This window comes from Barbus barbus (assembly GCF_936440315.1).
Source record: "Barbus barbus genome assembly, chromosome: 8".
Lineage (NCBI taxonomy): Eukaryota > Metazoa > Chordata > Actinopteri > Cypriniformes > Cyprinidae > Barbus > Barbus barbus.
This window is the reverse complement of record NC_136736.1, coordinates 10500733-10526030: the sequence shown is the minus strand read 5'-3', so window position 1 is coordinate 10526030 and position 25298 is coordinate 10500733. Positions and strand designations below refer to the sequence as shown.

The 25298-nt window shown below is 37.6% G+C and overlaps 1 protein-coding gene across 3 annotated transcripts in view; it reads left to right on the top strand.

Moving 5' to 3' along the window:
- LOC306874087 (teneurin-3) overlaps positions 1-25298 on the top strand; it is a 238565-nt gene that overhangs the window by 130264 nt on the left and 83003 nt on the right. For all 3 annotated transcript variants that reach the window (XM_079423825.1, XM_079423827.1, XM_079423826.1), the window contains 4 exons: positions 3669-3791; positions 14722-14927; positions 17335-17545; positions 23105-23206. In XM_079423825.1, the coding sequence (XP_079279951.1) occupies positions 3669-3791; positions 14722-14927; positions 17335-17545; positions 23105-23206 (642 nt within the window). The remainder of the gene's footprint in view (positions 1-3668; positions 3792-14721; positions 14928-17334; positions 17546-23104; positions 23207-25298) is intronic.

Sequence of the window (25298 nt, the reverse complement as noted above, 5' to 3'; positions counted from 1 at the left end):
GTACTCATGTATATATTCCTTGCACACCTGAGGCAGTAGCGGCCCACTTCCAAACTGATCAGGCTTTGTGCTTCCCTTCATTGCCCTCTTTCCCTCTCTTTCTCACTCTCTCTCCACTCACCCCATGTAGAATTGGTCTTTCTCTGAAGCCTGCTTTATCATTCATCGCTTTCTGTTCCCAGGGCTCATCAACAAAGCGATCCACCTCCCATGATCTCGCCCACCTTTAGCTGTTTTAGCACTCACGAGACAACCGAGGGAAAGGAAATTAGGAAAAAACCTAACGGCCAATTTACATTCTTCATCAGCTGAGAGAACTAGGCGCTTTTTTATTTTGCACTTGGCGCATTTGTATTCTAATAGCCTGGATGTGTTCCATACACATGCATGGTTGTTCCCGAATGCCCTGCGGCTCTAAGATCCAAGCGTGCCCATCCTCTATCATCTCTTTAAGGTTGTTTATTCATCCACATTAGTTTAACTTTCAGATATTGCAACAAGTGAATGCAACTGACCATCAAGAAACTGTTTCATGAACAATAAGAATCCGATACAGAGGTGAAAAACGTTGCACTTCCATATTCATTCCTCGTTTACGATGCCGAAAGTTAATGGAGCAGCCTGCTCAAAAGTGTGTCGGCGAGCGGCTCGATCAGATCAGCAGGGGGTGGCTGTCTTTCTGCTGGAGAAGTCCATACCGCCCACTCTCCCATAACCCCCTGCTTCGGCTAAGGTCAGAGTGCTGGACATCGACTGCTCCATGAACGGGCCGGCCCAGCGTGTATCTAATTTAATGAGAGAGAAAGAGTGAGACCAGATAGAAAGATATGGCAAGACTTTGGAGGGTGAGCTTAAGGAATTTTATAAGCCAATTACTGCTCAAATACTTTAATGAAACTCCGTCGTACATCAACTCTTCTGTGTCTTTATCCTTCTCATTAATGCTCCATGTCTCTGGAGCGCTTTTGTTGTATAATGTTACAACGCTTTATCTACGCATTTCAGGAATACCAGCAAAGCCTACACTTCCAGATAACAAGCACACATAAGAAACTTTACACTCACAAGTAAACACACAAATACACCAGCACAGAGAGAAGGAGAATGATTTATGTGGGGAGGTTGTGTGTGTACTCTGGGGGCATGAAGAGACCCAGTGGGGGTTGTTGGCAGGTCTAAATTACCTTTATTAGAGCCAACGTCTGCAGCTAACACTGCTGTTATTCAGAGAGAGGATCAGCCTAACCCCTCAGAGCAGCCCACCTCAGCACAGCTACCACACACACATACATATACAGTATGTCCTATGAGATTCTCATACTAATGCAAAACAAGCTAATGATATCACAAATAACAGGGGCATCACAATTACCACTAGATTAAGGCTGTAAATAGCATTGTAGTTAAAGTAATTGTTCAACTAAACATGAAAATATATTTTTTCACCATCATGTTGATTCAAACTTGTATAAATTGCTGTCTTATTCTAAACGCAAAACATTTTGAAGGATATTCTTACTATGCAGTGAACGCATAGAGAGATTACAGACAAGCTCTAAATAGAACAAAATGTGCATCATAAAATTATTATATGATAATCTCCTGAAGCTAATACTATAGTTTTGTGTGAGAAACAGACTGAAATGAAGTCACTTATAATATTGTCCTCTGCCATCCTCAAATCTGTGAATGAGATATGAGATAAATTTTTCTCAAAAAAGATTTTTCTTTTCTTTAGAAACTTAACAGGTCTTGGTCATTGTGTGTTTGCTTTATAAAAAGGGCAGTGTCCTTCAAAACATCTCTTCTTGTGTTTTGAACTACATAAATGATGACAGAATATAAATTTTTGGGTGAACTGTCCCTTTAAGGTTTTGGGATGACAATATAAATGTTATGGGATCGATCCAGGTAGGGTTAAGATTGAAATGGAGAAGGTGTCCACAAATCGCTGCAGTGTTTTTCTCAGTGTCTGCAAAATGAATAACCTACCTTTTCCTCCATTACAAGTATGTTTGAGCAGTATTTTTGTCAACCCCTTGACATTTCACTGTACTTCCTCTCAGTTTACAGCCAACTGGTTCCCCATATAAGGATGAGGCCTCATGATAGCTTATTTCCTACAGAATCCTACAGATTGTACACTATCCTGTATGACCTTTCCAAGCATGTGCTTTAGAGGCATCAGCAGGAAAACAAAACATGCTCAAATGGGTGCTGATTCACCCAGGTCGTCATGCTACCCACAGGGGCCTTTTGCAGAATCCGTGAAAGAACATTTGGCAAACCCACTCTGAAATGTAGCCAGTTGGGTTTCTAGCCACACCTGAACTGAACCTTGTGTCACAAATATAAAGGCCAAGTGTGATTTTCGAATGTTTCAATTCCACACAAGCACACTTTGGTAAAGAACATTCAGACATTTCAGGAACAAGTGAAACGAGACAGCCAAAGCAGCTGTCTAAACATATTTCTCCACAGCATAGCCGCACAGTCTTTCCTGTTACTAATACCAAATTCATCAGCTGAGGCTACTATAGCATTTTAGAGCTATTTTAACTTTGATTAATTAATTGGTATTCTCACTTGACATAACAATGACTGTTTAAAATAATGCACAAACAAATCAATACAGGACATGCAGCTGTTTTCATTATTTTTTCTTTCAAAAGATCATTATTGGGGCTTGATTACACATTTAACATTTTTAAACATTTCTCTGATTAGTTTTTGACATTGCTTATTAGAATTTATCTTCAAGGTCACCATGAATCAATAAAAGTAATGCATTGCAATATTGTGTTACTCCATAAAAAGTAACTAATTGTAGTTAGTTACTTTAATAGCTACTTGAAAAAAGTAATCTGATTACGTAACTCGCATTACTTGTATTACATTACCCCTAACACTGATTGCGAGTTTTCTTCACTATTGTGACATATTTCCAAGTGAAACAGCTTTTGGAATAAAAAAATAATAATAATAAAATAAAATAAAAAACGTTTTGTCCATCAGGAACTGATTGGATTGTTAGTTCACTGTCGTTTGCTAATTTATGCGATCGCTTCATGTGACTGACAGGTTGCTGGAGGAGAGGGATTGAAACTCATCCGGTCGTAAGACAGTTTTATTGCCCTGAGCCTGTGTACATATCATCAAGGAAGAGATGTTGTTGCGAGGAGCAGGGGACATTAACAGTTTTGATTAAAGAGTACGAGGGCACATGAGATTTAAAAGTAATGATAAATCAACAACAAACACTACAATATTCCATAAATAATAACAATTGTGACTGTTTTTTTCTAATACTAGTGGTGTTTACAAAGTGGTGTTTACTGATTAACAAAGACACGTATCACCATTACGGTTACTTTTGCTGATGCTTTAAGTGTTAATCTTTAGCATGTAACTTGTTCCAATCATTTTGTACTTAATAAATTATAAAATCATATGGCTTATTAAGGAAAGATGTGCTGTTACTTTCTAAGTGATCACACCTACGAATAGTTTTAAAGCCACATCAACATTATCCTAGTGATCCACAATGTTTTACAGGGGCAAACTTTGTTTTATATTGATTACAGTGTTTTCACTCTCTTAATCTATTGTCTCTTGTTGCTTTATTCATAAATGATCATTCTCTCTCTTGTGTCTCCCTCTCTCCACAGCCATGCATCTCTTTGGATTGAATTGGCAGCTGCAGGAGACTGAGGGCTATGCTTTTGAGAACGGCCAGGTCAAATCTGACGCCACAGCAACCAACGCAGTTACTGCCCTGTCTACTGAGAACAGTAAGGGTCAAACGCACCCGCTCACGCACGGATGCATAATATGGCACAGGCACAATCTGTTCAAGCCCCTTCTCTAGCACAAAACACATTTGCATTTAGTAAACAGACTGGAGAACACACACACAGTAATAGGCTAGAGAAAATTACCAAACAGACTCACTCCTACACAACTACACCTCTAGGACCCTCCGCCATGAAGACCCACACTCCCTTAAATAAACATAACTCGAGCTAAACAAACACCCCAACACACTCCCCCCACCCCCCACCCCAGCCACAAACACTCCCACACACAAATGGAAATCACACACTCCAAAACCATTTTCTTTGCACCATGCCATCTTTCCTGGCACTGGGATGTGTGTTTCAGTGATCTGTGATGAGTATAAACCTCTGTGTTTGTGAGAGCAACAGGCTTACATTCCTCAGCATTTAGACACAAGTCTTACAGTATCAGGGCGGCTGCTTTGATGTGTCGGCTGTCACGGCTGTTGCAGACACGTCCGGGAACAGTCTGGGAATCAGGAAGATGAGCCAAAAAACACATTTAGGTGACAATATTGAGTTCAAAGAAGATAGCGTTATAATGGGAGAATATGAGAGGGCTGTGTGTGTGCAGAATGCACAATAAATGGCTTCTTGAGATTGTCTGAGCTTTCAGAGCATGAAGCCAAGTTGTGAGAATTTTGAAATGCCCTGGCATTCTACCCAGAATCTCTCTTTCTTTATCTTTCCCTCTCTCTTGAAAGTGGGATTCACTCTGTCCCTAATATTAGCTGCCACACAAACCTACTGACCAGTGAAATGGAGTGCCATTTTTACATGCACTCAGAAACACACATTGGACACGCTTCAAACAGCAGAAATGGCTGTCAGTTATGTTTTACAGTGCTAAATTCAGTTCTGTTCATGCTTAGTTCGGTTATAAATGGAACTACCAACTGACTTAAACTTTCAGCATTCACACCTGCATCACACCCAGAGTGGGTCCAGTAAACCTTTGCTGTGTGAATGTTGGACTACTATTAGTCCCACTAAAAAAAGCACATTTCTTAAACAATATGTTTATCTTGCTTTCTAGTACAAATATCTAAACATTGAAAAAGACAACATTTAGAGTGGAGACTTCTGGTTCTGTGCATTGATTGTTGAAAGAAGTATGCCATTTGCACTGGATTTTGATTAAAAATTATGAGCTCACAACATTTATTTTTAAATTAAACATACATTGATGAATCATTAACAATAGAAAAAAAGAGAAAGAAATAGATTTCATTTCATGCTGACTTCAAATTACTTTAAATCAAGATACATTTACTTGAGGCAAAGTGACATAAGATATTAAGTCTTGTTTACTGATAAATTTATCAAAATTAAATGGGTTTTTTAAATTAAAATGTATTATTAAAATATAGGAAAATATCTTCCACTGGGGGAAGAAAAATAAACTTGTTTTCCTTTTGAATTTTTATATTTTCTTCTTGTTTTAAACAAAAAATAATTAAAGTTTTTTTAATATGCATAAGAAGTTTTGTTTCTGATTTCTGTTTTCTTTGTTTTCTCAAGTGGATCGTGGCATACAGTGCAATTTTGTTTATTCATGTTGTATTTTTTCAAGTAGGGTTTTGGTGTTTAAAAAAAAATTAAATACATAGATACATGTTTCATCTGAGGGTTTTGGATCCAGTCGTTGTCTTTCCCCAGATATGCTCTCATCGGTTTTATGGTCTTGTCATGACCAAGATGCTGCATTCTACGCTCGGTTAAAAATTGAAAGCCGTTGTCGGTTAATTAAGATTTCACTGATGAATTCACACTTCGACTTGTTTATTAAATAACACCATGTCAATTTTGAAAAGACATGCCGGTGTTATAGAAGTCACCGTCTTTGATATTTACTGTCACCATGGTTACCGCTGTGAGAATAGAACAGGGGGCTGACTTCAGTTACTCGTTCATACAGACAGTATTCAATTCACTCCTGTAAGCTGTAAGGTGTCCTGAACGCCTGTTGAGATAAAATGGTGAGAGTAAATACGGCTATCAGTCCCAAACATTGCCACTGATCCACAGTCCATGCATCACACAAAGGAAGATGCTTACTTACCAAATATATTCACTGATACATGCCTGCCAGAGTCTGTCTACACTAAAATTCACAAGACAAGTCACAAGCTCATAACACACAGACTGTAGGATCCAGTCTCCAGGTGATTGGTTTCATTTGAATTAGAAATATAACATGAAAAAGTAAACAAATTTGAATTATTTAAATATTTGTTCAATTTTTAATCTCCATAGTCAAGTGGCACAGTACCTGGAGGCATTGTGTCTACCTCTGCTTGTGCATTTACATATTTTAAAATGTTTTTAAATATTATAAATGTTAAATAGAGTGCAGCAGTTGGGTTCCAGTAGTGAAACTCCATTCATTTTCTCCAAATGGAAAGTGATTTTTAACGCTAACTTATAAACCTTTAAAGACAGACATGTTGTGAGCTCCAAGGTTATTACTCGATGGTAGGGTATATGCTTTTTATAAGCCATCTGTTTACATTATTTAAACTTAATTTTTAAATAATCATGTTTAACAGAATTTGTGGTGAAAAACTACATTACTAATGATGCTGTACAGAGTGCAAAATATGGAAATTATATATGCATATTTTACAATAAACACAAAATATATGATTTCCATAGATATAATCAACAACAATTTTTTTAAGTTTTGTATTTCACCATCTTTTTGAATTAGATTTTATAGTTCTTTCCCTCATTAAAGCCATTAAGTACATCTTTAAATATCACTTTTAAAGGTGTCTTTTTTGCCCTTTTTTTAGTGCAAATGAAAGTTTGTAATGTTGTGATTCACCTTATAGCTGGTTGGCTTGGTTCAGGGCTTATAACACTTTAACAAAGCCTTTTTTTTAAATCCCTATGGGGAAAATGAATGGAAAATGTACCAGAATCAACACTGCCAAATATACACCCTATATACAGCTGTGCTTTGCAGGAACCTGAGATGAGATTTCACTGTGAGCAGAGCGGAGTTGTGGCAGATTAAGAGAACGGCTCATATTAAAATGCAAGAGATGCTTTTAGTTTGTCAACACAGTGTAAGGCGTTTATGATTAACAGCATATGCTAAATAACAAATACAATTAGAAATAAATAACCTCACAGAAACAGGCGCTATCGGTTTCTCCCACCCACCGGCAGGTGTATTCCCACAAGGTCTCTCTCACTTAAGAACTAATTCAAGCACTCAGACACTCGCAGAGGGACACACACTCATGCTGTGAAGATGGATGGCCATATGTTTGAAGGCCATTATGATGATGCTCCTTACAGTAATGTGTTTGTTCTTGAGGTGATGGACTTGTCCATGCTTGCAGTGATGTAGCATTAGATCAGGACATTTGTGCATCAGCTATAGGACATTTTCAGTTTCTATAATGTCTATGTCATCAGCAGAGTTAAGAAATTGGATGTGCTTTTATCAATTGGCCATAAATTGAAGGTAAATTGATTGTAATGCAGTTATATAGGCGTCAGTGGCTGTTTAGTTACACAGCAAGGGCAAGTCATTCATCTCCCCTTAAGCGGCAGTGACACAATCAGGTTACATTTATTTGAGCAGAATTTGCATTCAGCATAGTTAGTCTTTTGTTTTCTAGTGCGAGCCCCCACCTCGCTTTTTTCCCTTTCTCATTGAAAGACATAAAAATGTGTATGCCACTGAGTGCAGGGGAATGTTAATGTGTTAACAGGCCAGGAGAATTTGCTATGGCACAAGCTTCCAGCGGTGGGTCTTCAGTCTGCTGTGAGGGCCAAACAGGATGAGGGGGGTCCTGTAGAAGAGCAGCTAGTTAATGAAGCCATCAGCAATGCATACGATCACACAGCTTACTCTCAATCAATACAGACAGCAGCTAACACCCCCACCTCCTTCAGTTAAACTTGATCTGTGCATGCGTGCCCACCAACACCACCACTGCCGCTGTCTGTGAAGGACATGTCACATATACACACAGGAAGTGGAGCAAAAACTGCAGTCTGGCGATTTCGGTCAACATATATACAGTACCTACATTCATATATGCGCACATACATAACCTTGCATCTGTATCCTTGTTGTTTCTTCTTTTTTTGCAGTTTTTTGTTTCTTCAAGACCCCATGAAAAGAACATTAGGTAGAGTTTTGGCTTTTATTCCATGTTTTGAAGTCACATACTCAAATACACATGTACAATACAGTTAAAAATTTGGAGTCGGTAAGATATTTTTTCTTATGTTAACGTCTCTTATGCTCACCCAGGATGTATTTTTTAATTGTAAATAGTTAAATATTAATATTAAGAAATATTAGAGAAACTGTTCTATTTGAATATATTTTACAATAAATACATGTCGTGGCCTAATGGTTAGAGAGTCGAACTTGTAATCCAAAGGTTGCGGGTTCAAGTCTCGGGCCTGCATGGATTGTAGGTGGGGGGAGTGAATGTACAACGCTCTCTCCACCCTCAATACCACGACTGAGGTGCCCTTGAGCAAGGCACCGAACCCTCAGCTGCTCCCCGGGCGCCGCAGTATAAATGGCTGCCCACTGCTCTTTGGATGGGTTAAATGCAGAGCACGAATTCTGAGTATGGGTCACCATACTTGGCCATATGTCACATCACTTTCACTTTCGTCATTTTTACAATGTAATTTATTCCTGTTGATGTTTTCAATATCCATTACTCCAGTCTTTAGTGTCACATCCTAATTCTAATATGCTGATCTGATGCTCAAGAAAAAATTCTTACTGTTTTCAAATTTAAAAACAGTTGTGCTGCTTAATAATTTTGTGGAAAACTTTATTTATTTTTATCAATAGATTATTAAAAAGTAAAGTATTTATTTTAAATAGAAATCTTTTGTAACAATGTGTTTGTCTTTACTGCCAGTTTTGATTAATTTTAATGCATTCTTACTTAAGAAAACTGTTAATTTATTTTAAAAATCATACTAGCCCCAATCTGTTGAAAGGTAGTGTTTATCTTCAAGAACTGGCCAAAAATATGAATCATCCTGCACTACACAGATATTTGTCAAACCTGAGGACAGAAAACTTTACTCATCAAGCCACATCATGTGGTCTTTAATGTAAGCAAATTAAGCAATATGACATGAGAAAGAAAGGACAATTGCGAATGTTATTACTCTATAAATAAGAAATCAGTTCTTATCCAATCAAATGAACTGAAACTAACTGCTGTATCATTATAAATATAGAATAACCACAACCTTTATCTATAAATGTCTTACAGAATTTTCTTTTATTAAGAAATTTAGACATATTTAGCTCTTTCATGAACCATTTATGCTTACAAGGATGTCCCCGCTAGCTGATTTTGTCAGGTTTTATTGTGTTTCTAGCGGGACTTTCAGACATTTCATGCCCACAAGGAGAAAAGCTGCCCACACACACAGACACATGAATAGAGCCGCAGCAAATCCACACAGACGCATATTCTTACTGACAGACTGAGCATACATCACACGCAGCAAAGTTTGACTTACATACCTGCAGGAGACCCTTTGAAATACGTACACTCACTCATTTGTCTGACTCTTCTTCTCCAGTGAAGAAAGAGCGAGAAATAACTGAGGGTGCTGCTGTTGTCATCTGCAGTTCACCTTTCTTTGAGATACAGCTGACCTAAAAGCACTCACTCCATAAAAGAGCTTCAAGTGCTCTGTGTACCTCCGTGTGTGTGTGTGTGTGTGTGTGCATGCGTGTGCGTGTGTGTTTTCAAAGCAGGGACAATAGCCTCAGTGCATTCTCCTTCCTAAATGACAGGATGTGCTTTAGATTGCCTGCCTCACATCAGAGGTGCGTGTGTTTGTATGTGACTAGGACTGTAGGGAATGTCATTAGCATACGAGTACTCGCTGTTTTTATAAGCAATTGATTTCCATAAACACTTAAAAATGTAAGTAGACTAGTCATTTTTATTTTCAGAAAATAATTTAGTGTTCCTCACTCTGACTGCTTTGTATTCAAACACACACCCTTCAGAGACTCCACCATCCTCACACAGATGTACGAAAGCTGTAGTCTTGCGCTTAAAACTGAATTTTATTCCTGGTTCCTGGAAGTGGAACCTAACATGCATTTAGCAATGTTTCATGGGGCCTTAGTTTTGTGCTGCACCATTCTTAAACAAATCATCTGATCGGCTCTGTATTCAGTTCCACTGCAGCAGCTAAGAGAGCCAAGCATGACACACTCTCACACTCGCTTAATGAATATACCACCACTTCTCCTAATGCACACACAGACACTCTTCCACAGGCTTCAGTGAATTAAAAACTGCTCAAGTGACTTTTCTGAAAGTCATAAAGAGGCGCTAAATCTGCAACTGAATGCATTTGGAACGAGGAAGACACTTGGCAAAATCGCACATGGTGATGTTAATGTCTCTCAGGGCCCAACAGAAACAGTGAGAGAGAGAAAGTGGGGTGATGACAATAAAAGCATATGGATGAAATGTTGAAAATGGAGTGAATAATAGGTGTAAAGTGAGTGAGGCTGAAACAAAAAATGAATTAAAAGGGTAATCAAAGATAGGAGTAGGGGAAAAGTCACAAAGTTTCTTGATTTTCATGGGTTTAGCTTCATGCTGTTGATACCTTTGTTATAATAAGGATGTGCATGAGGGTTGGAAATTTGTGAGACCTTGGGACAAAAATTAAAACAAATTCAAGATATGGGTGCAAAAATGCACCTGTATGAGGTATTGTCTTTTATATTTATGATATTAATCATTATCATACAAGCAAGAGTTCTGTTTTCCATTCAAAAAACAAAAAGTTAATACTGACTTAGCAGCACTGTTGTCTATTTTTGCTCAATTTTACCAACAACCAAATCCGCAGCAGAACTGTTGTGCAATACACTGGTCTTTTGTTGTTGAACAAATCGGTTGAGTGAATGATTCCATGATTCATGACTATTTTATATATAAAATATCAATCTTGTACATTATGTAGTTATGCAGTGTAAAGGTATTTATACCGCCTTTGAGCTGTATATGCACACACAGTCTGTGTAAATAAATCTAAATGCCATTTCAGATGCAGATTCTGTGTCACCTTTTCAGTGCACAGATGGATTGTGTTGATACTGATTTCATTTGATTTGTAACATACCTGTAGTTTACTACAATTTTTATTGAATACATTAAGTTTAAGATGACACATGCATCTGAGGTTAGATAAATATGCCCATGGAAAGGGGGGCAAATATCACCACCTAAATGAAAAAGTTAAATTCTGTCTCTAATTAAATTCTGTCACTAACTGTCTAACAGTTCATTTTAATAATTTTGTCAATGGTAGTACTTGACAGCACAGCAGAAGTAAACTGAGTTCTTGGTTGCGGTTTTAATGTCACATGTCAGGTTAAAAATAATTATTTTAAAGACCCTGTCTCAAGACCCTGTGGGTCCGTTCCATTCAGCTATGCTCCGTCTAGCCATTTGAAAGTAAAAGTGTGTACCTCTCCAGAGTCTTGACTGCTGCTGCTGTGGACTGAAAGTCACCGCGTGTGTGCAGTGTTGGAGCAAATTGCTGTCTAATGAGTCGTGCAGCGAGACACTGGAGAAAGTCACACCATACCCAATGACAAAATTAAAAATGAGGCCTCTTTTTGACATGTTTTTTATAGCTGTATGACCATGACAGAGTACTTGAGTGTAAATGTTGTCACAAACATCTTGTCACCTGTCACTGCAGCAAGAAAACCACAACTCTCCTTTCTTTTAATTTGTTCAGGATGAAAGAGCAATAGCTTAAATAGTTTTTTTTCACTTTGTGTCCACAGTATTACTACTAACATTAATTAAAGTGGTTCAGCCCAAAAAAATGGAATTCTGGTAAATTATAAAAAAAAAAAAAAAAAAGTTTAATTTTCACACAAATCTTTTCTATACAACTATATTTCATAGCAACCAGGGGCTCTCAAAAATGTTCACCACCATGAAATTAAACATTGATGAGAAATGAGAATAACTGGACTATATGTAAATAATGCCATCATTTTTGTTGTTGTTATTGAAGTGATATTTTAAGGGTCAGTGTGTAATTTCTGTGCCTACAACAGTAAATGTAAAGATAATGACATACCTGTACATACCCAGTTTCTTCCAGATTTTTGCTTTTTATGTAGCCACAGGCAATCACAGAGACAAGTGTCATTTTTAAGGACATCCAGTTCAGTGATATCTGTCAGATAGTAATGATATTTTATGTGGTATCCAAAAAAAAAATACAAAATCGCTTACAACAGATTGGAATGTTATTCTTTGTCTTACCCACAGAAATATGCACACATTTAAACAGTAAAGATCAAGACAGTTTGGCAGATCACATGGCTAAGATGAAGAGAGAAGCTAAAGAAAGTAAAATAGAAGGAAAAGTACAGGGCTTTAGGGAGTCTCTGCATCTAGCCAAAACAAACCTTCTACATCTCTGCGATTCTCATGGGCAAATGCCAATTCAATATCCATGTCCAAGAAACACCCCGGGCATCCCTGGCACACATAGAAAGCAAATCTCTTTTCCACTGGCATTCTTTAAGCGCACCATCCCCTTCTTTTTATCCTGTGGACAATATACTGTTGATCAGAGCTTCACAGATGGCTTCTCTCGTTTGCTCTGTAGAGCATTTAGGGCCACAGGCGTGCTCACATTAAAACTAACAGTCAGCAAGTCCTCTCTAATTACTCTTTCATTCACTCCAACATGCTCTTTATGTAGCCGGCTGACTGCATTAGCAACACGTGTGCGGTTAGTTCCCGCGTGTTACGGAATTACGCAATAATAATTAATGCAATATTAATGGCAGCTGCTCTCCATTAGATAGCATATGAGCATAGCCTATTCTCCTTCTCCCATTACCGTTCCATTCCACATTGTTGCCTTGTAACGTGTTGTGAGGGGTTGGAATGTGCAGAGGCTTCTGTTGGAGAGTTCATTGTGCGCTTGTGTGTGTAATGTCTAGACATTAGCTTTTCAGCTTGTTAAAGGAAGCGCTGCAAAGTCAAATTGCTTCACTTAGACTCGACATGTAATATTACCGCAGTTAGCTACTATCGGAAAACGGTGGCTTGAAATTACCATTATGGCTGAGCTTTATGAATTCAACTAGATTAGATGTATCAAGTTTATTCTAAAATCTCTTCAAGGTCCCTTTAGTATTAGGAAATGAACAATCTGACAAGCGTTGAGTTTTGCCAGGGTACTCGCTGCTTAAACATAGTACGATACAGCATTGGAGAAATTAGTTAACTAGTTAGTTTTGACTGTTTGACATTCTTTCAACAATATATATATATATATATATATATATATATATATTTTTTTTTTTTTTTTTTTTTATTATGCAAACAAACATGCTATTTACAGGTGACAAATCAGATACAGAGTAACCAGGGTCAACAAAACATACATGACAGCCAACATGGTTTGTGTGTGTGTGTGTGTGTGTGTGTGTGTGTGTGTGTGTGTGACTGGGTGTTGGGTTTGGAAGTATAACTAAACAAAATAATAAAAAATGTAATTCTTTCAACAATATAAAACCATTGTTAAAGATGTCGCACAGGTGGTGAAGTAATAATGTATGGTAATTAATCTGTTTGATTTTACTGGTGTAAACAGTGCAAATGGCATCTGAGGATTACTTTGCCATATTTGTTCATTTTGTAAATAAAACAAAACATGTTGTTTTGTTTTATTTACAGATGTTTGGTTCAATTGAGGTTGTTAGTTTTACGTAATACTCTGGATTTCCCCCAGGTTACTAGGGTGCATTCACATATGTGCACTTTTCAAAAACCGCTCTTTCATTCTCTTGACAAACTAAAAGATATAACATGAAATATGTATTAATATGAAATTACATATAGATAGTACTGCATGTTAGTCTACTTACTTTGCTCAAGATTATTTGTTCATTCATCATTGTTCAGAGGTTTTAGGAAAACAAATTGTTGAACTATGTTGCTAACAGTGAAACTCGTGACTATAGCTGCCTAACAATGATTTCGATAAACATACCTCAGAGTATAATGATATAAAATAGTGTTTTTTCTTTACTGTTGGCTGGGTAATTCACTGTGATGGTTATCTTGGGAGTGAGGGTCAGAAAGAGCTGGTTTAAAGATGCTAATTAAATGCTCTATGGAGTGATTTAATGATTTTTGAGATCAGATTATTCTGGTATACCTCATAAATGTTTGATCACACTTGAGGCTATAGCAAGAATCATGATTGCATTGGCACAAAAACATATATGCTGATAATAGAGGAACTCGTAAACTGTTTTATTTAAAAAGAGACTCCTATACACCATCTGTGCTTCTGGTTCCCTTTGAACACATAGCTTGTTTTTTAACACATTTTAAAAGACCATTCACTCCTTTGTGAAGAGGTTACTGTATTGTTAGTTTTAGTTCCCACTCCTGGTTGTTCTGATGTTATTGGTTTCCTGCCATACTAGCTATAACGCTTGCATGATCACAAATGGAATCTATTGCCTGTAAACAATGCATTCATGATGAACAAGATGAATGATTATCAATGCATGAATCAATCTTCTTTGCTATGCCAAAAATGTCATGGTTCAACATGGTTTTCCACACATCTCTTTTTAATTATGTCTCTGTATATGGGCAGAGGCAGATCATATAGAACAGGGAAATTGCTCACAGTTGCAGTTAGCGTGTTTTTCATCTTGCATACATTCGACCACAGTATCTCACAGGGACAAATCACTGTATCACTGCTGAAAATGAATAGCTTCTAGTCTCTACCAGTAGGTTATTAGCATAATATGGTTTATCTGTCTCTTACAAATGTCATCTTCCTGTATCTCTCTCTCTAGGAGTTTACTTCCAAGAGAATAACACCATAGACACAGGTGAGGTGGATGTGGGCCGTAGAGCAGTACAGGACGTCCCTCCAGGAACTTTTTGGCGCTCTCAGCTCTTCATTGACCAGCCGCAGTCCCTCAAGTTCAACATCTCTGTCCAGAGAGGCGCCCTGGTGGGGGTCTACGGCCGGAAAGGCCTGCCTCCCACACACACTCAGGTATCAGAGACATTTTTTGTTGCTGTTCTTGAAATTAATTTTTCGCTTTAACTAAGAAATGTATACATTGGTTAGATGATGCCTGTTCAAAAGTTACAGAGCAAAGGACTAAGATTTTTTTTCCCTAACATATCATAATGTTCATTAAAAACATACATTATAAAATGCTTAGCAAATCATTATGAAATGTAATGCTCATTAGTTAGAATCGTCACACAACATTTTCAAGAAAATTCATTTTTTTCCTGCTGCATTTTCACTGACCCCCCAGGGTTCTTCTGGGTTTAGTTGATCTCTCTGGGTGCCAAATGACAGTTGAAAATAGCACCATTGCATCTTATTCCAATGCCCATAATGTTTAATCAAGAAGAATTGAGCGTTCTTTTGCAGGATGCTGTTTTTCATATTGGTAATTCTCATAATTTCCATGTTATAATTACAGTCATAGTTCTCAGTGTAACCAGATGTAAGAAATACCACAACACCCTCTGTTCCAATTATTGTCATCCTTTTAGATGAGGCTCACAGATCTACTACAAATGGCAGCCAGCAAACTTTCCTCAACAGACTGTCACCTTTGTCACACTTTCAAACCTGACCTTCAAAGCGGCATGGTAGAGCCCGACAATCCCCATCCAATTTCCATCTGCGGCGTCTGTCTAATTTAAACTTGAAGTGATTCATACTTTTGCATGTTTTGCCCGCTTTGATTAAAAACTGCATTTGGCCTTCGAAAGCAAACCAATTATTTCTCCTAGTCCTGTTTCTTTCTTTTTGCCAAGTAACATCAGCGCCTAGGCTTCTTCAAGGGTACATCACAAAACCCGTAAATGCTTAGAGGTAATTGGCAGCGGAGGCCTCCACAATAAGAGACGATAGCACTGACCCAGTGCTTTAATTGCCACACATGAATCCATATGTTTCTTAAAGGCTGAATAAAGGATAGGTGTCAGGTGTGGGTGAAGGGATAGAGCGAGGACTCACTTGCAGGAGGAAATAGGGCTTTATTAATAATAAATATTAAATAAACAAAAAAAACTAGCCCGTAGGGGAAAACAGACTGGCAGGGCAGGGCTTCACACAGGGTAACATCGACAACGAACCAGCACAGGACTGCAAACACAAGGAGATTATAAAGGGAGCAAATGAGGAGGGTAACGAGTAAACACAGGTGGGGCAAATTAACCAAGAATCAGGAAACATGGTGGGTGGGGTCAAGACAATTGACATGAGAGCACATGGCATATCGAACCAAACAAGACAAGCCATGTGCTCACACAAAACAAAAACACAAGCACATGGCCAGCAAAACAAAATCACTAGCCATGTGCAATACAGGACACGAACATGCAGCTAATGAGGAGACCCATAAGCTGCATGTTCACAAAACATGACAAACATGAAAGCACGCATCCAGTGAATAAACACAAGCTGCGTGCCACACAGAACAAGACGAAACAAGAGAAAAAAGCATGCGGCCGAAACCGAACCGCGTGCCGAACAAAACACACACACAGAGGACAGAGGAGCGCACGGCCCGAGCAAACTCGAAATCGCACGCTCCCACAGCAAGAGCAAACCTGGAGTGTGAGTGTCCGAACCCCGACACAAAACCAGAACCGAGCCTGAACAAGACAGGAGTGCCGGGATCCGAACACCACGCCCCAACATGAAACAGAGCACGCAGACAAGAGAGCGCGCGGCTTCGAGTGTGCTTGTTTTCTCACTTGAAAACAAGACAAGAAGGGCGTGTCAGGGCTCCGTCACAAAACCATGAATAAACTAGACCGAAGTCACAGAACCCTGACAATAGGTTGAAGTTCTATTGACAGACAGAGGCGTGGAGACTGTTTCCATACTGTTCGAAATGTCTTCTCGTTTTGTGAGGCGTCTTGTAATTTCTTGCTCACTCATTCTTCCCTTCACTCTCTTGCGTCGTTCTCCAATAGTCTCTTAGGAAACAAATATCTTTTTTAATGCACTGTAAATTGAGAACAGCATGTTAAACTCATCAGAGGCCTTGATTCAAACCCGCTCTTTAGGAGCAGCTTGATAAAGCGTTTCTGAAATGTAGAGCGTCTTTTTAAAAATCTTCCCCAATAACTCACAAAGAGGATACCAGTGTGTAAGCATCCTCTTGATTCCAAACATATTCATTACTTTGCTTGCAATATATTCACAAGCATCAATCTCTTGCAATGTATATGTAATAGAGCTGCATGCTCTTCAAAAACAATTCTTTGACATTGTTTTGTATAACACATCAGACTCCAGACATACTGCACAGTTATATTCAGATCAAATAGGAGGAGCTACAGTGAATATTTGCTGTTACTGCACAATGCTCTGATCTGTCTGTGATTACACTGGGATTTGATTTGTTGTGTGTGTGTGCATTTGTGTACAGTATGACTTTGTGGAGCTGTTGGACGGCAGTCGTCTGATAGCTAAAGAGAAACGTGGACTGGTGGAGGTGGAAGGAGCAGCCAGGAAGGCTCGTTCAGTTAACGTTCATGAGGCAGAGTTCATCCGCTACCTGGACTCAGGCACCTGGCACCTCGCCTTCTACAATGACGGCAAAAACACTGAACAGGTCTCCTACAACACCATCATCATAGGTATATGATGACTATACTTATATTATGTTATATGCATTTTTTTATTATATATCATGACATAAAATAAATAAGTTTTTTTTAAGAATATTTTATGGTCGCTTTTCAAATTTGTGACATAAAACATGTTAACTTGCCCCCACTGAAGCTCAAGATGCTCTTTGAACATTCTCAAATGATTTTACACAAACTTCAAAATAAGAGTTCTTGCCGCTTGAATGCTGTTGTCAGTAGAGCAAAAAGGAGGCATGTAAACTATTAAGACGTTCTGAAATTCATTTAAAATTCCATTTCATTTGATGTGTTGATAATATCATTTATATGAAAATACAGTGTACAATTTACTGTATACGATATAAAAAGAAACATTATTTGAAGACAAATTATATTGATCAAAACTGACAGTAATATGTATAATTAAACAAAAGATTTTATTTAAATTTTTGATGAAGCAACAAAATAATTACTATTATTAATAACTGAACACCAAAATAACTGGCAACTGAGCACCAGTTTAGTATATTATAATGATTTCTGAAAGATCAAGTGACATTGAAGACTGGTGTAATGGCTGTTGAAAATTCAGCTTTACCATCACAGGAATAAATTACATATTAAAATATATTTGAATAGAAAATAGTTATTTTAATAGTAACAATATTTCATAGTATTACTGATTTTACTTTTTTTAATCAAACAGCTCCAGCCTTGATGAGCATAAAGAACAAAAAAATTGCATGTATTTTTTAATGGTAATGCATATTATCCATATTTTAGTCTCTATGTGAATTTTTACCAACGGAGAGAGATAAAGAGAAGAGTGTTAGCCTATCTGTTCACAGATGAATGTGTATAATGATGGTCAGAGCCGTATCGATCTGTTTTAAGTGGCTAGTGGGCGGCAGCTGATTCAAAGTGTTGCATAGTGACCCGCAGGACCTTTCCTCTCTCCATCTCTCTCTCTTTTCCCCACCTTTTCTCACCTTCCCTTTCCCCTCTTTTCTCACCTCCATCATGAACTCATAAAAATAGGCCTCAGCAAGAGTAATTTCCTGTCAAATTCAATCACAAAGACTGGAACATGAGAAATGATCAGTAGGACTGCAGCCACCGCCCTCTTTTAAAAACAGGTTGATTATGCTTCAGTGAGTAAAAAGTTAACCTTTTGAAAATGAAAATTGATTATATCTCTGTAGCGAGATAATATCGTCCTGCAATGGTGATGTCTGAGAGCTCTGCTAAACGCTTCAGTGGTGTCATAACAGCGGGCTGGTGACAAGAAACCAGTGCAGTTCATTACCTTGTCAGAACTGACTTAGACACCAATGAGCTGCTTCTTTTAATGAAAGTATCGACAGGTGATGTCACAGTGGTAGCAGTGTGGATTAAATCTGTGAATGACTAAATAACAGTTGTGTATTCAGTAATATGCTTGAATGATATCATGATAACAGCCTCTTCCAGTTCTCAGGTCTGATTGATTGAGCATTGTTTCTAGAGTGCTGGTATAATCATCCAATGTCCCTGGGCCTTTCACAGTTTTATATCACTCTGCTGGTCTGCATTTCTGTGTTCCAGAAAATTTCTGTGGACCAAAGGGGCCACAAGGGATTCCACAGAGAAGTGAATGTTAAAATTTACAATAATAATGTTAAAATTTACTAAGTTTGACACTACGGTTTCATTCTGCTAAAGACTGGTTAAATTATGAGATTAATTATTTTATTATTTTGACAGCATTAGTTTCCAATTTGTGCATCTAGCAGATAAAATATAAACTAAACAGAAATTAAATATTCCAAATAATAGTTTAACTTATATAACTTGTGTTATATAATATTAATATATTATATTTATAAAATGGTTAGTTCCAGTCCGGTCAACAGCTGTCAACAGATTTATTCACCCAATGGTTCTGTATATCATGGTCAACACCTTTAGTAACCACCCGAAACTACATAATCAGTATAGCATTACATGTAATTTGTACTGTTATATGTATTATGTATTTCAGCAAAATTAACTTTTTTAATATTTAGGCTATGTAATGAATTTTGAGTGACCCCTGCTGGCCCTTCCCCATCAAAGAAACTGTTCTCATTCAGGAGAAAGATTGATGTGTGCACTTGTCATTGTGGTTCATAGTTTCTGAAGTGTGGAGGGAATATTACAGTGTTTATTACTTTATTATTTCAGGTATGGTACTGTATTTCCATCAGTTTACACTGTATTGACGTTTGCAGTTTTAAATAAAAGATGAAAAACAGATGTTTTCGCATGAAAAGATAAGTAGATGTATGTGTGAGAAAATATCATGTATGGTGTTTAAAAAAATGAAGTGTTCGGCAGTATGTGATCCACTGATTAATTTAACCATAATATAGTGAAAGTTTATCATTTGTACCTGATGTTATGACCTCTAGAGGTTTGCCGTAACAGAAAAAGAAAACTGAGTTCACACCAGAGAGATGCCAAATAAAGAATTAAGAATGAAGAATATCTTCAGGGGCAGACAAGGCCAAAACAATAAACAAAACAAACTTCTTTTTGATAGCTATAACCTCAAACGAAAATAAAATACAAACACGCTCACGCAAATTATTTTTAAACCATTCCATCGTAAGAAAAGGCGGGAACTCTATTCGTTATTCATGCGCTCTTTTCTATTTGTGTTCGCTGTTTTCAGCCACACACACATTAAAATTTTCTTGTTGATCGGAAAAACGATCCGATCCGTGGCTCAAAAAGCGTAATATGATGCGAACCGTGAAATTTGTGATCTTTTGAACCACTACTTTCTTGCCATTTACTTTTACTGGCAGGAGCTATTTTTTAGCAGAAGGACAGCATTTAATGAATTTGCTTCAAAAAAACGAACGTATCAGTGCATAAATTATTTTTGTGTGATAACTTTTATAAAAGCAATACTCAAGGTACTCAAGGTGTGCTTACATAACATATAACGCTATATTATTATATTGCTATATTAACGCTATATATATATATATATATATAAATAAACATACTAATATATAAACTATAGAAATATATAAACAATAGAAATAAATAATAAAGATAAATAATAATAAACTGGAAAAAATAAATAAATCCTTTGGTAGTAGTGAGGATTTGTCACTCTTCCTGCAGGTTACATCATTTCTCCAATAGGCGGCGATAAATGACTCTCTAAGCGTAAGCCATTGAATCACTCAAAACGATTCATTCAAAATAGGGATGGGCGATATCTTATCGTTTGCGATATACCGTTGAAAATTCTCCTCACGATAAAAATTTGTCTCCTCACGATAATAACGATAAGTCTAGTTGATGACGTAGTTTTGTGCGCGCCCGATTCACTGTTCACGTGCAGAGTGAAAACAAGCATGGCGGAAGGCGGACGTGAGGCTGACAGTGCGTTCACACCAGACGCGACTTGCGCGAATAAATCGCGCTATTCGCGCGTAGTTGGACGCGTGAACATTTTGGGTTTACTCGCTTCATTCGCGCGTGAAATTCACTGCACAGCAGACGCGAATTCGCGTCATGGGCGGGGCTTCTGCCAGGCGCACATGTATGACTGCATATGTATAGAATTTCGCTCTAAACGCTCAATTCGTGCTGCGTCATTCGCGCGGCAGGATGTCTATTCGCCTCTTTGCATTGACTTAACATGTAAATCACTCGCGCTTAACTCTTCATTCGCGTCTGGTGTGAACGCACCATGAGGAGGAGCTTGTTGTTACGCGAGGAGCTACCTCCACAATTTGCAACTGGTTTGGTTACAGAAAATCAGATGAGGAGCAAACTACCGTAATATGCAAAGTGTACAGAAAAATGGTGGTTACAAAGAGTGGAAACACGTCCAATTTGAATTTGACATAAAAGATGCCATACTTTTAATAAAGTTAGAAAAATGCCATTACAAAGGTAAAAACAAAATTCCCTGTAAATCACTTTAAGGAGTCAAATATCACCTCGTAATGGGAAGGTTAATTTTTGATCAGAATTGTTGATTATTGATTTGAAGGTGCTGCTAAATTTTTGACTGTGCTCCTAAATATTTTAAATTAGAAGCACAAGCGCTCCTAAAAAGAAAAGTAAGCGTAGAGCCCTGAGAAATATTTCTCGTGTATGTGACGAGCCCCAATTTTAAGTTTTCTTTTTTTAATTATTATTATTTTAAGTTGTTTCATTATCAGGAAAAAATGCAAGTGATCCGCGCGATCACCTCACTGTCATGCATGCGCGTTCTTTTCCGCACAAACACTTGAATATGAATAATAGTCTAGACTCTAGAGCATAGCCTCATGAACTTGTTTTAATAAATCGCTTATGCATTAAATAAAGATACAAAACAGGTTGTTAAATATGCTGAATATATTGTTCAAATATTTATAAAATGTGAAACTGTAGCTAATCTTATTCACAGTCTAGCGTTTTGCATCTGCATAACAGTGAATTATTTTTAACATGCAATGATACAAAATAAAACCAAACAAGATTTGTAATGAAGAAAAAAAAATGTAGACAAATAAGAATGATGTAGCCCACATCTCTTGAGCGTCTCAGCATGCGCGTGAACACGCAAAATCTTGCTCTCTGCATGAATGCAACGCAGATGGCGACATAAGTTTGTTTGAAACACATAAAAAGTTTAGATAAGATAATAATATTAACAATGAACATTATATGACATTTAAAATAATATATATATATATATATATATATATATATATATATATATTATCGTCATTTGTATCGTTATCGCAATAAATACCTGAAATTATCGTGATAAATTTTTTAGGCCATATCGCCCATCCCTAATTCAAAATCTGATTTATTCAGAAATCAATCAACGACTATGTGTTGCACAGAGAGACAGGTTTGTTTAGAGCTATTTGTGTTGAAGGAGCAAATGTACATTACTGAATATTAGCAACATTACCTTAATGTGCTGCTGTCAAAGCAACATGCATTACTGTTATAAGAAATAGCATGTTAATGTTAAATGTTTTTCACCTTCTGTTTTAACACAGCTCCTTGTGTGTTTTTTAGTATACAAATGTGTCAAGTTTTGTTTACATTGTGGTGACTGCTGTTGTCATGAGGCTTATTAAACATGCTAAATAATGACTTTATGAACATGAAAAATGTAGAAAGGTTTTTTAGGAGTTTTAGATTTAAGGTCAAATGACAGACAATCATCATTTTTTTACTATAAAAACAAAAGTCAATGGAAAGTCTCCACTATGATAGAAAAACAAACGTGTGTGTGTGTGTGTTTTAATGGCCATCCAGCAGTGTAAAGAAAGCTCCGAGCAGAGCGTCTGGCTGCTAATTGGTGGTAATAATGCTGTGATTGGTTCATTAAGGCAGAGTAAGCTTAGATGCAGGTTTTTGTTAATCACGCATCTGGCATTCCTTTAATTAAGGATGGGTTGTCTGAATGTCTGCTAATTTCCACAGACTGTCTCCTCAATTAGTGTTTTTCTCCTTCTCCTTCCTCTCTCGCCTCCTTTCTTTTTGTGGCTCCCTCTCACACGCTTTCATTCTTCCCCCCAGATACCCTCACAGAGTGTCCACACAATTGCCATGGTAACGGAGACTGTCGCTCGGGAACATGCAATTGTTTTCCAGGGTTCCTTGGGCCTGATTGCTCTCGAGGTATGCTCTGTTACTCACGTGCACACACATGGTCACACAACTCTCCAGAGAAATAAACAACCAATGTCGCAACTCATAATTGGTTTCAGATTGTCATTTGAGCAAGTACGGCCGGCTAGTAGGCTTTTGGTGGGACTCAATTCCCAAGCCTGAATGGCTTCTTACTACCTGGACGAAGCAACAATTAGTTTTATTTCCATTGGCTTTTTACTGTATTTATTTTTTTTATATATTTGGTGGTGGTGTTTTCCTTTTCTTTCTTTAATTTTTTTTTCTCATTATCTGTTTCTTTGTCGTTAGCCGGGTTTCCATTAAAGATTTGTGCAAAACTTATGCAATATTTTATAAATGTCAATAAAAAACCTATTGCGAATTGACGGCGTTTACATTAACCGATGTTATGCAACTAAAACTTATTTTTTCGCGTTAAGTCATGGTGACATATGTTGGTAGGTTTACATATATTGCAGGCACTGCACTAGCCCTTATTTTTATTCGATGAAGACACATGCGTGTATCTTAAGTGAAGTAGTGTGGAGAGTCCCTCCTGGGACGCTTCTGAAATGTGCCGTGGTGCAGCTGGTATAAACACAAGTATTGACTAGAGTTGCCGGTGGCCACGATGGAGCCGTAATGTGCCACAGACGTGTGTAGTGTAAATAAGGGGTTATCCAAGCATTAATGGCAAAGAAAGCCCTTTATACTTGAGAGTGGCATGTATGAGTTGTTTCTTGGAGGTTATAGTACATTATGTGACTTTTACGCGCATCAGGTTACCTGTAAATGTAAAAAACCTTTTTCCATTGCAGTTTTGCAAAATATTCCTTTTTCAAATTGCCTGAAAAACCACCTCATGCAAGCGTAAAAACTGTTTTGTGATATATGGGAGTTTTTGTGAAATTGACGTGTTTCCATTAGCCGTGTTTTTAAAGGGGACCATTATGTTCCTTTTTACAAGATGTAAAATAAGTTTCTGATATCCCCAGAATGTGTATGTGAAGTTTTAGCTCAAAATATCCGACAGATAATTTTTTATAGCTTGTTAAAATTGCCACTTTTAGGGTGTGAGCCAAAAGGCTCTGATTTTAAGTATGTTGCTTTAATGCAAATTAACTGGTGCTCCGGAGAAGAGGGCGGAGCTTCAAGAGCTCAAGCTCCCGCATTAGCAGTGCTAGCCTTTGCAAATAAACATTTCACTATTAGTACAAGCCTGTTGTCTTTACAGAAAACGTACTCTGTTTAAAAGTCAGTCATCTTATTATACTGTGCATAATAAATTCACGTTTGTGAATTACACAGACGGGGAGCACGGCGGGATAAAAATAACAACATAGCTTGGTCTCATGGTGCATGGCATGCTATCACAAACTTTATAAGTCCCACTCATGATTATGAGCTCAACAAACTCAAGCGATCAACTCACATTGCTTTCATATGCAACTATTAACCACCACATTCCTATTCACAATCATTCTGAAGGCATTTGAAGGCAGCACCATTGAAAACAGACAGAGACAATGGTAGCTTTAGCATCATTAGCCTTACAAAGTGCCAAGAAGCTCTTTCAGAAGGGCAATTTGGAAAACAAATGCATGATACTTACTTTGTCTGGAGCAGACGTTCACACACGAAGCGTTGGTATTGATCCCTAGACTTATTGGGGACTTTACAGATTTTTTCCGGGACATTTCCTTAGACAATGAAACTTAACCACAGTGTCCTCAGCGGCTCAGATGTAGGGAGTCTATGGAGACTCCTATGTTCATTAGTGCATCCCCAAACACAACACTTGAAATGCCTCTTTGGCGCTGGCATTGTATATCTCCAGCAGCTACAGCAAGTAATCAGTAATGGCGGAGTCGGACTGCTGCTTTTCACTCAGGGCTGTGTCTATGCTTATAGGCCAGCGTCACAAATGGGTGGGACTTTTTCCCCTCGGTGATGTGAACAGAGGGAGAATCTGAAAGACGTTCTGAGAGACTGTTTATGATTTTATTAGATTATAAAAAAATTAGTGGGTGGATTTTTACCATTATATGATGGATGTTTTCACACACTGCGGCCACAAATCTGTGTTCAAACACCTTATAAA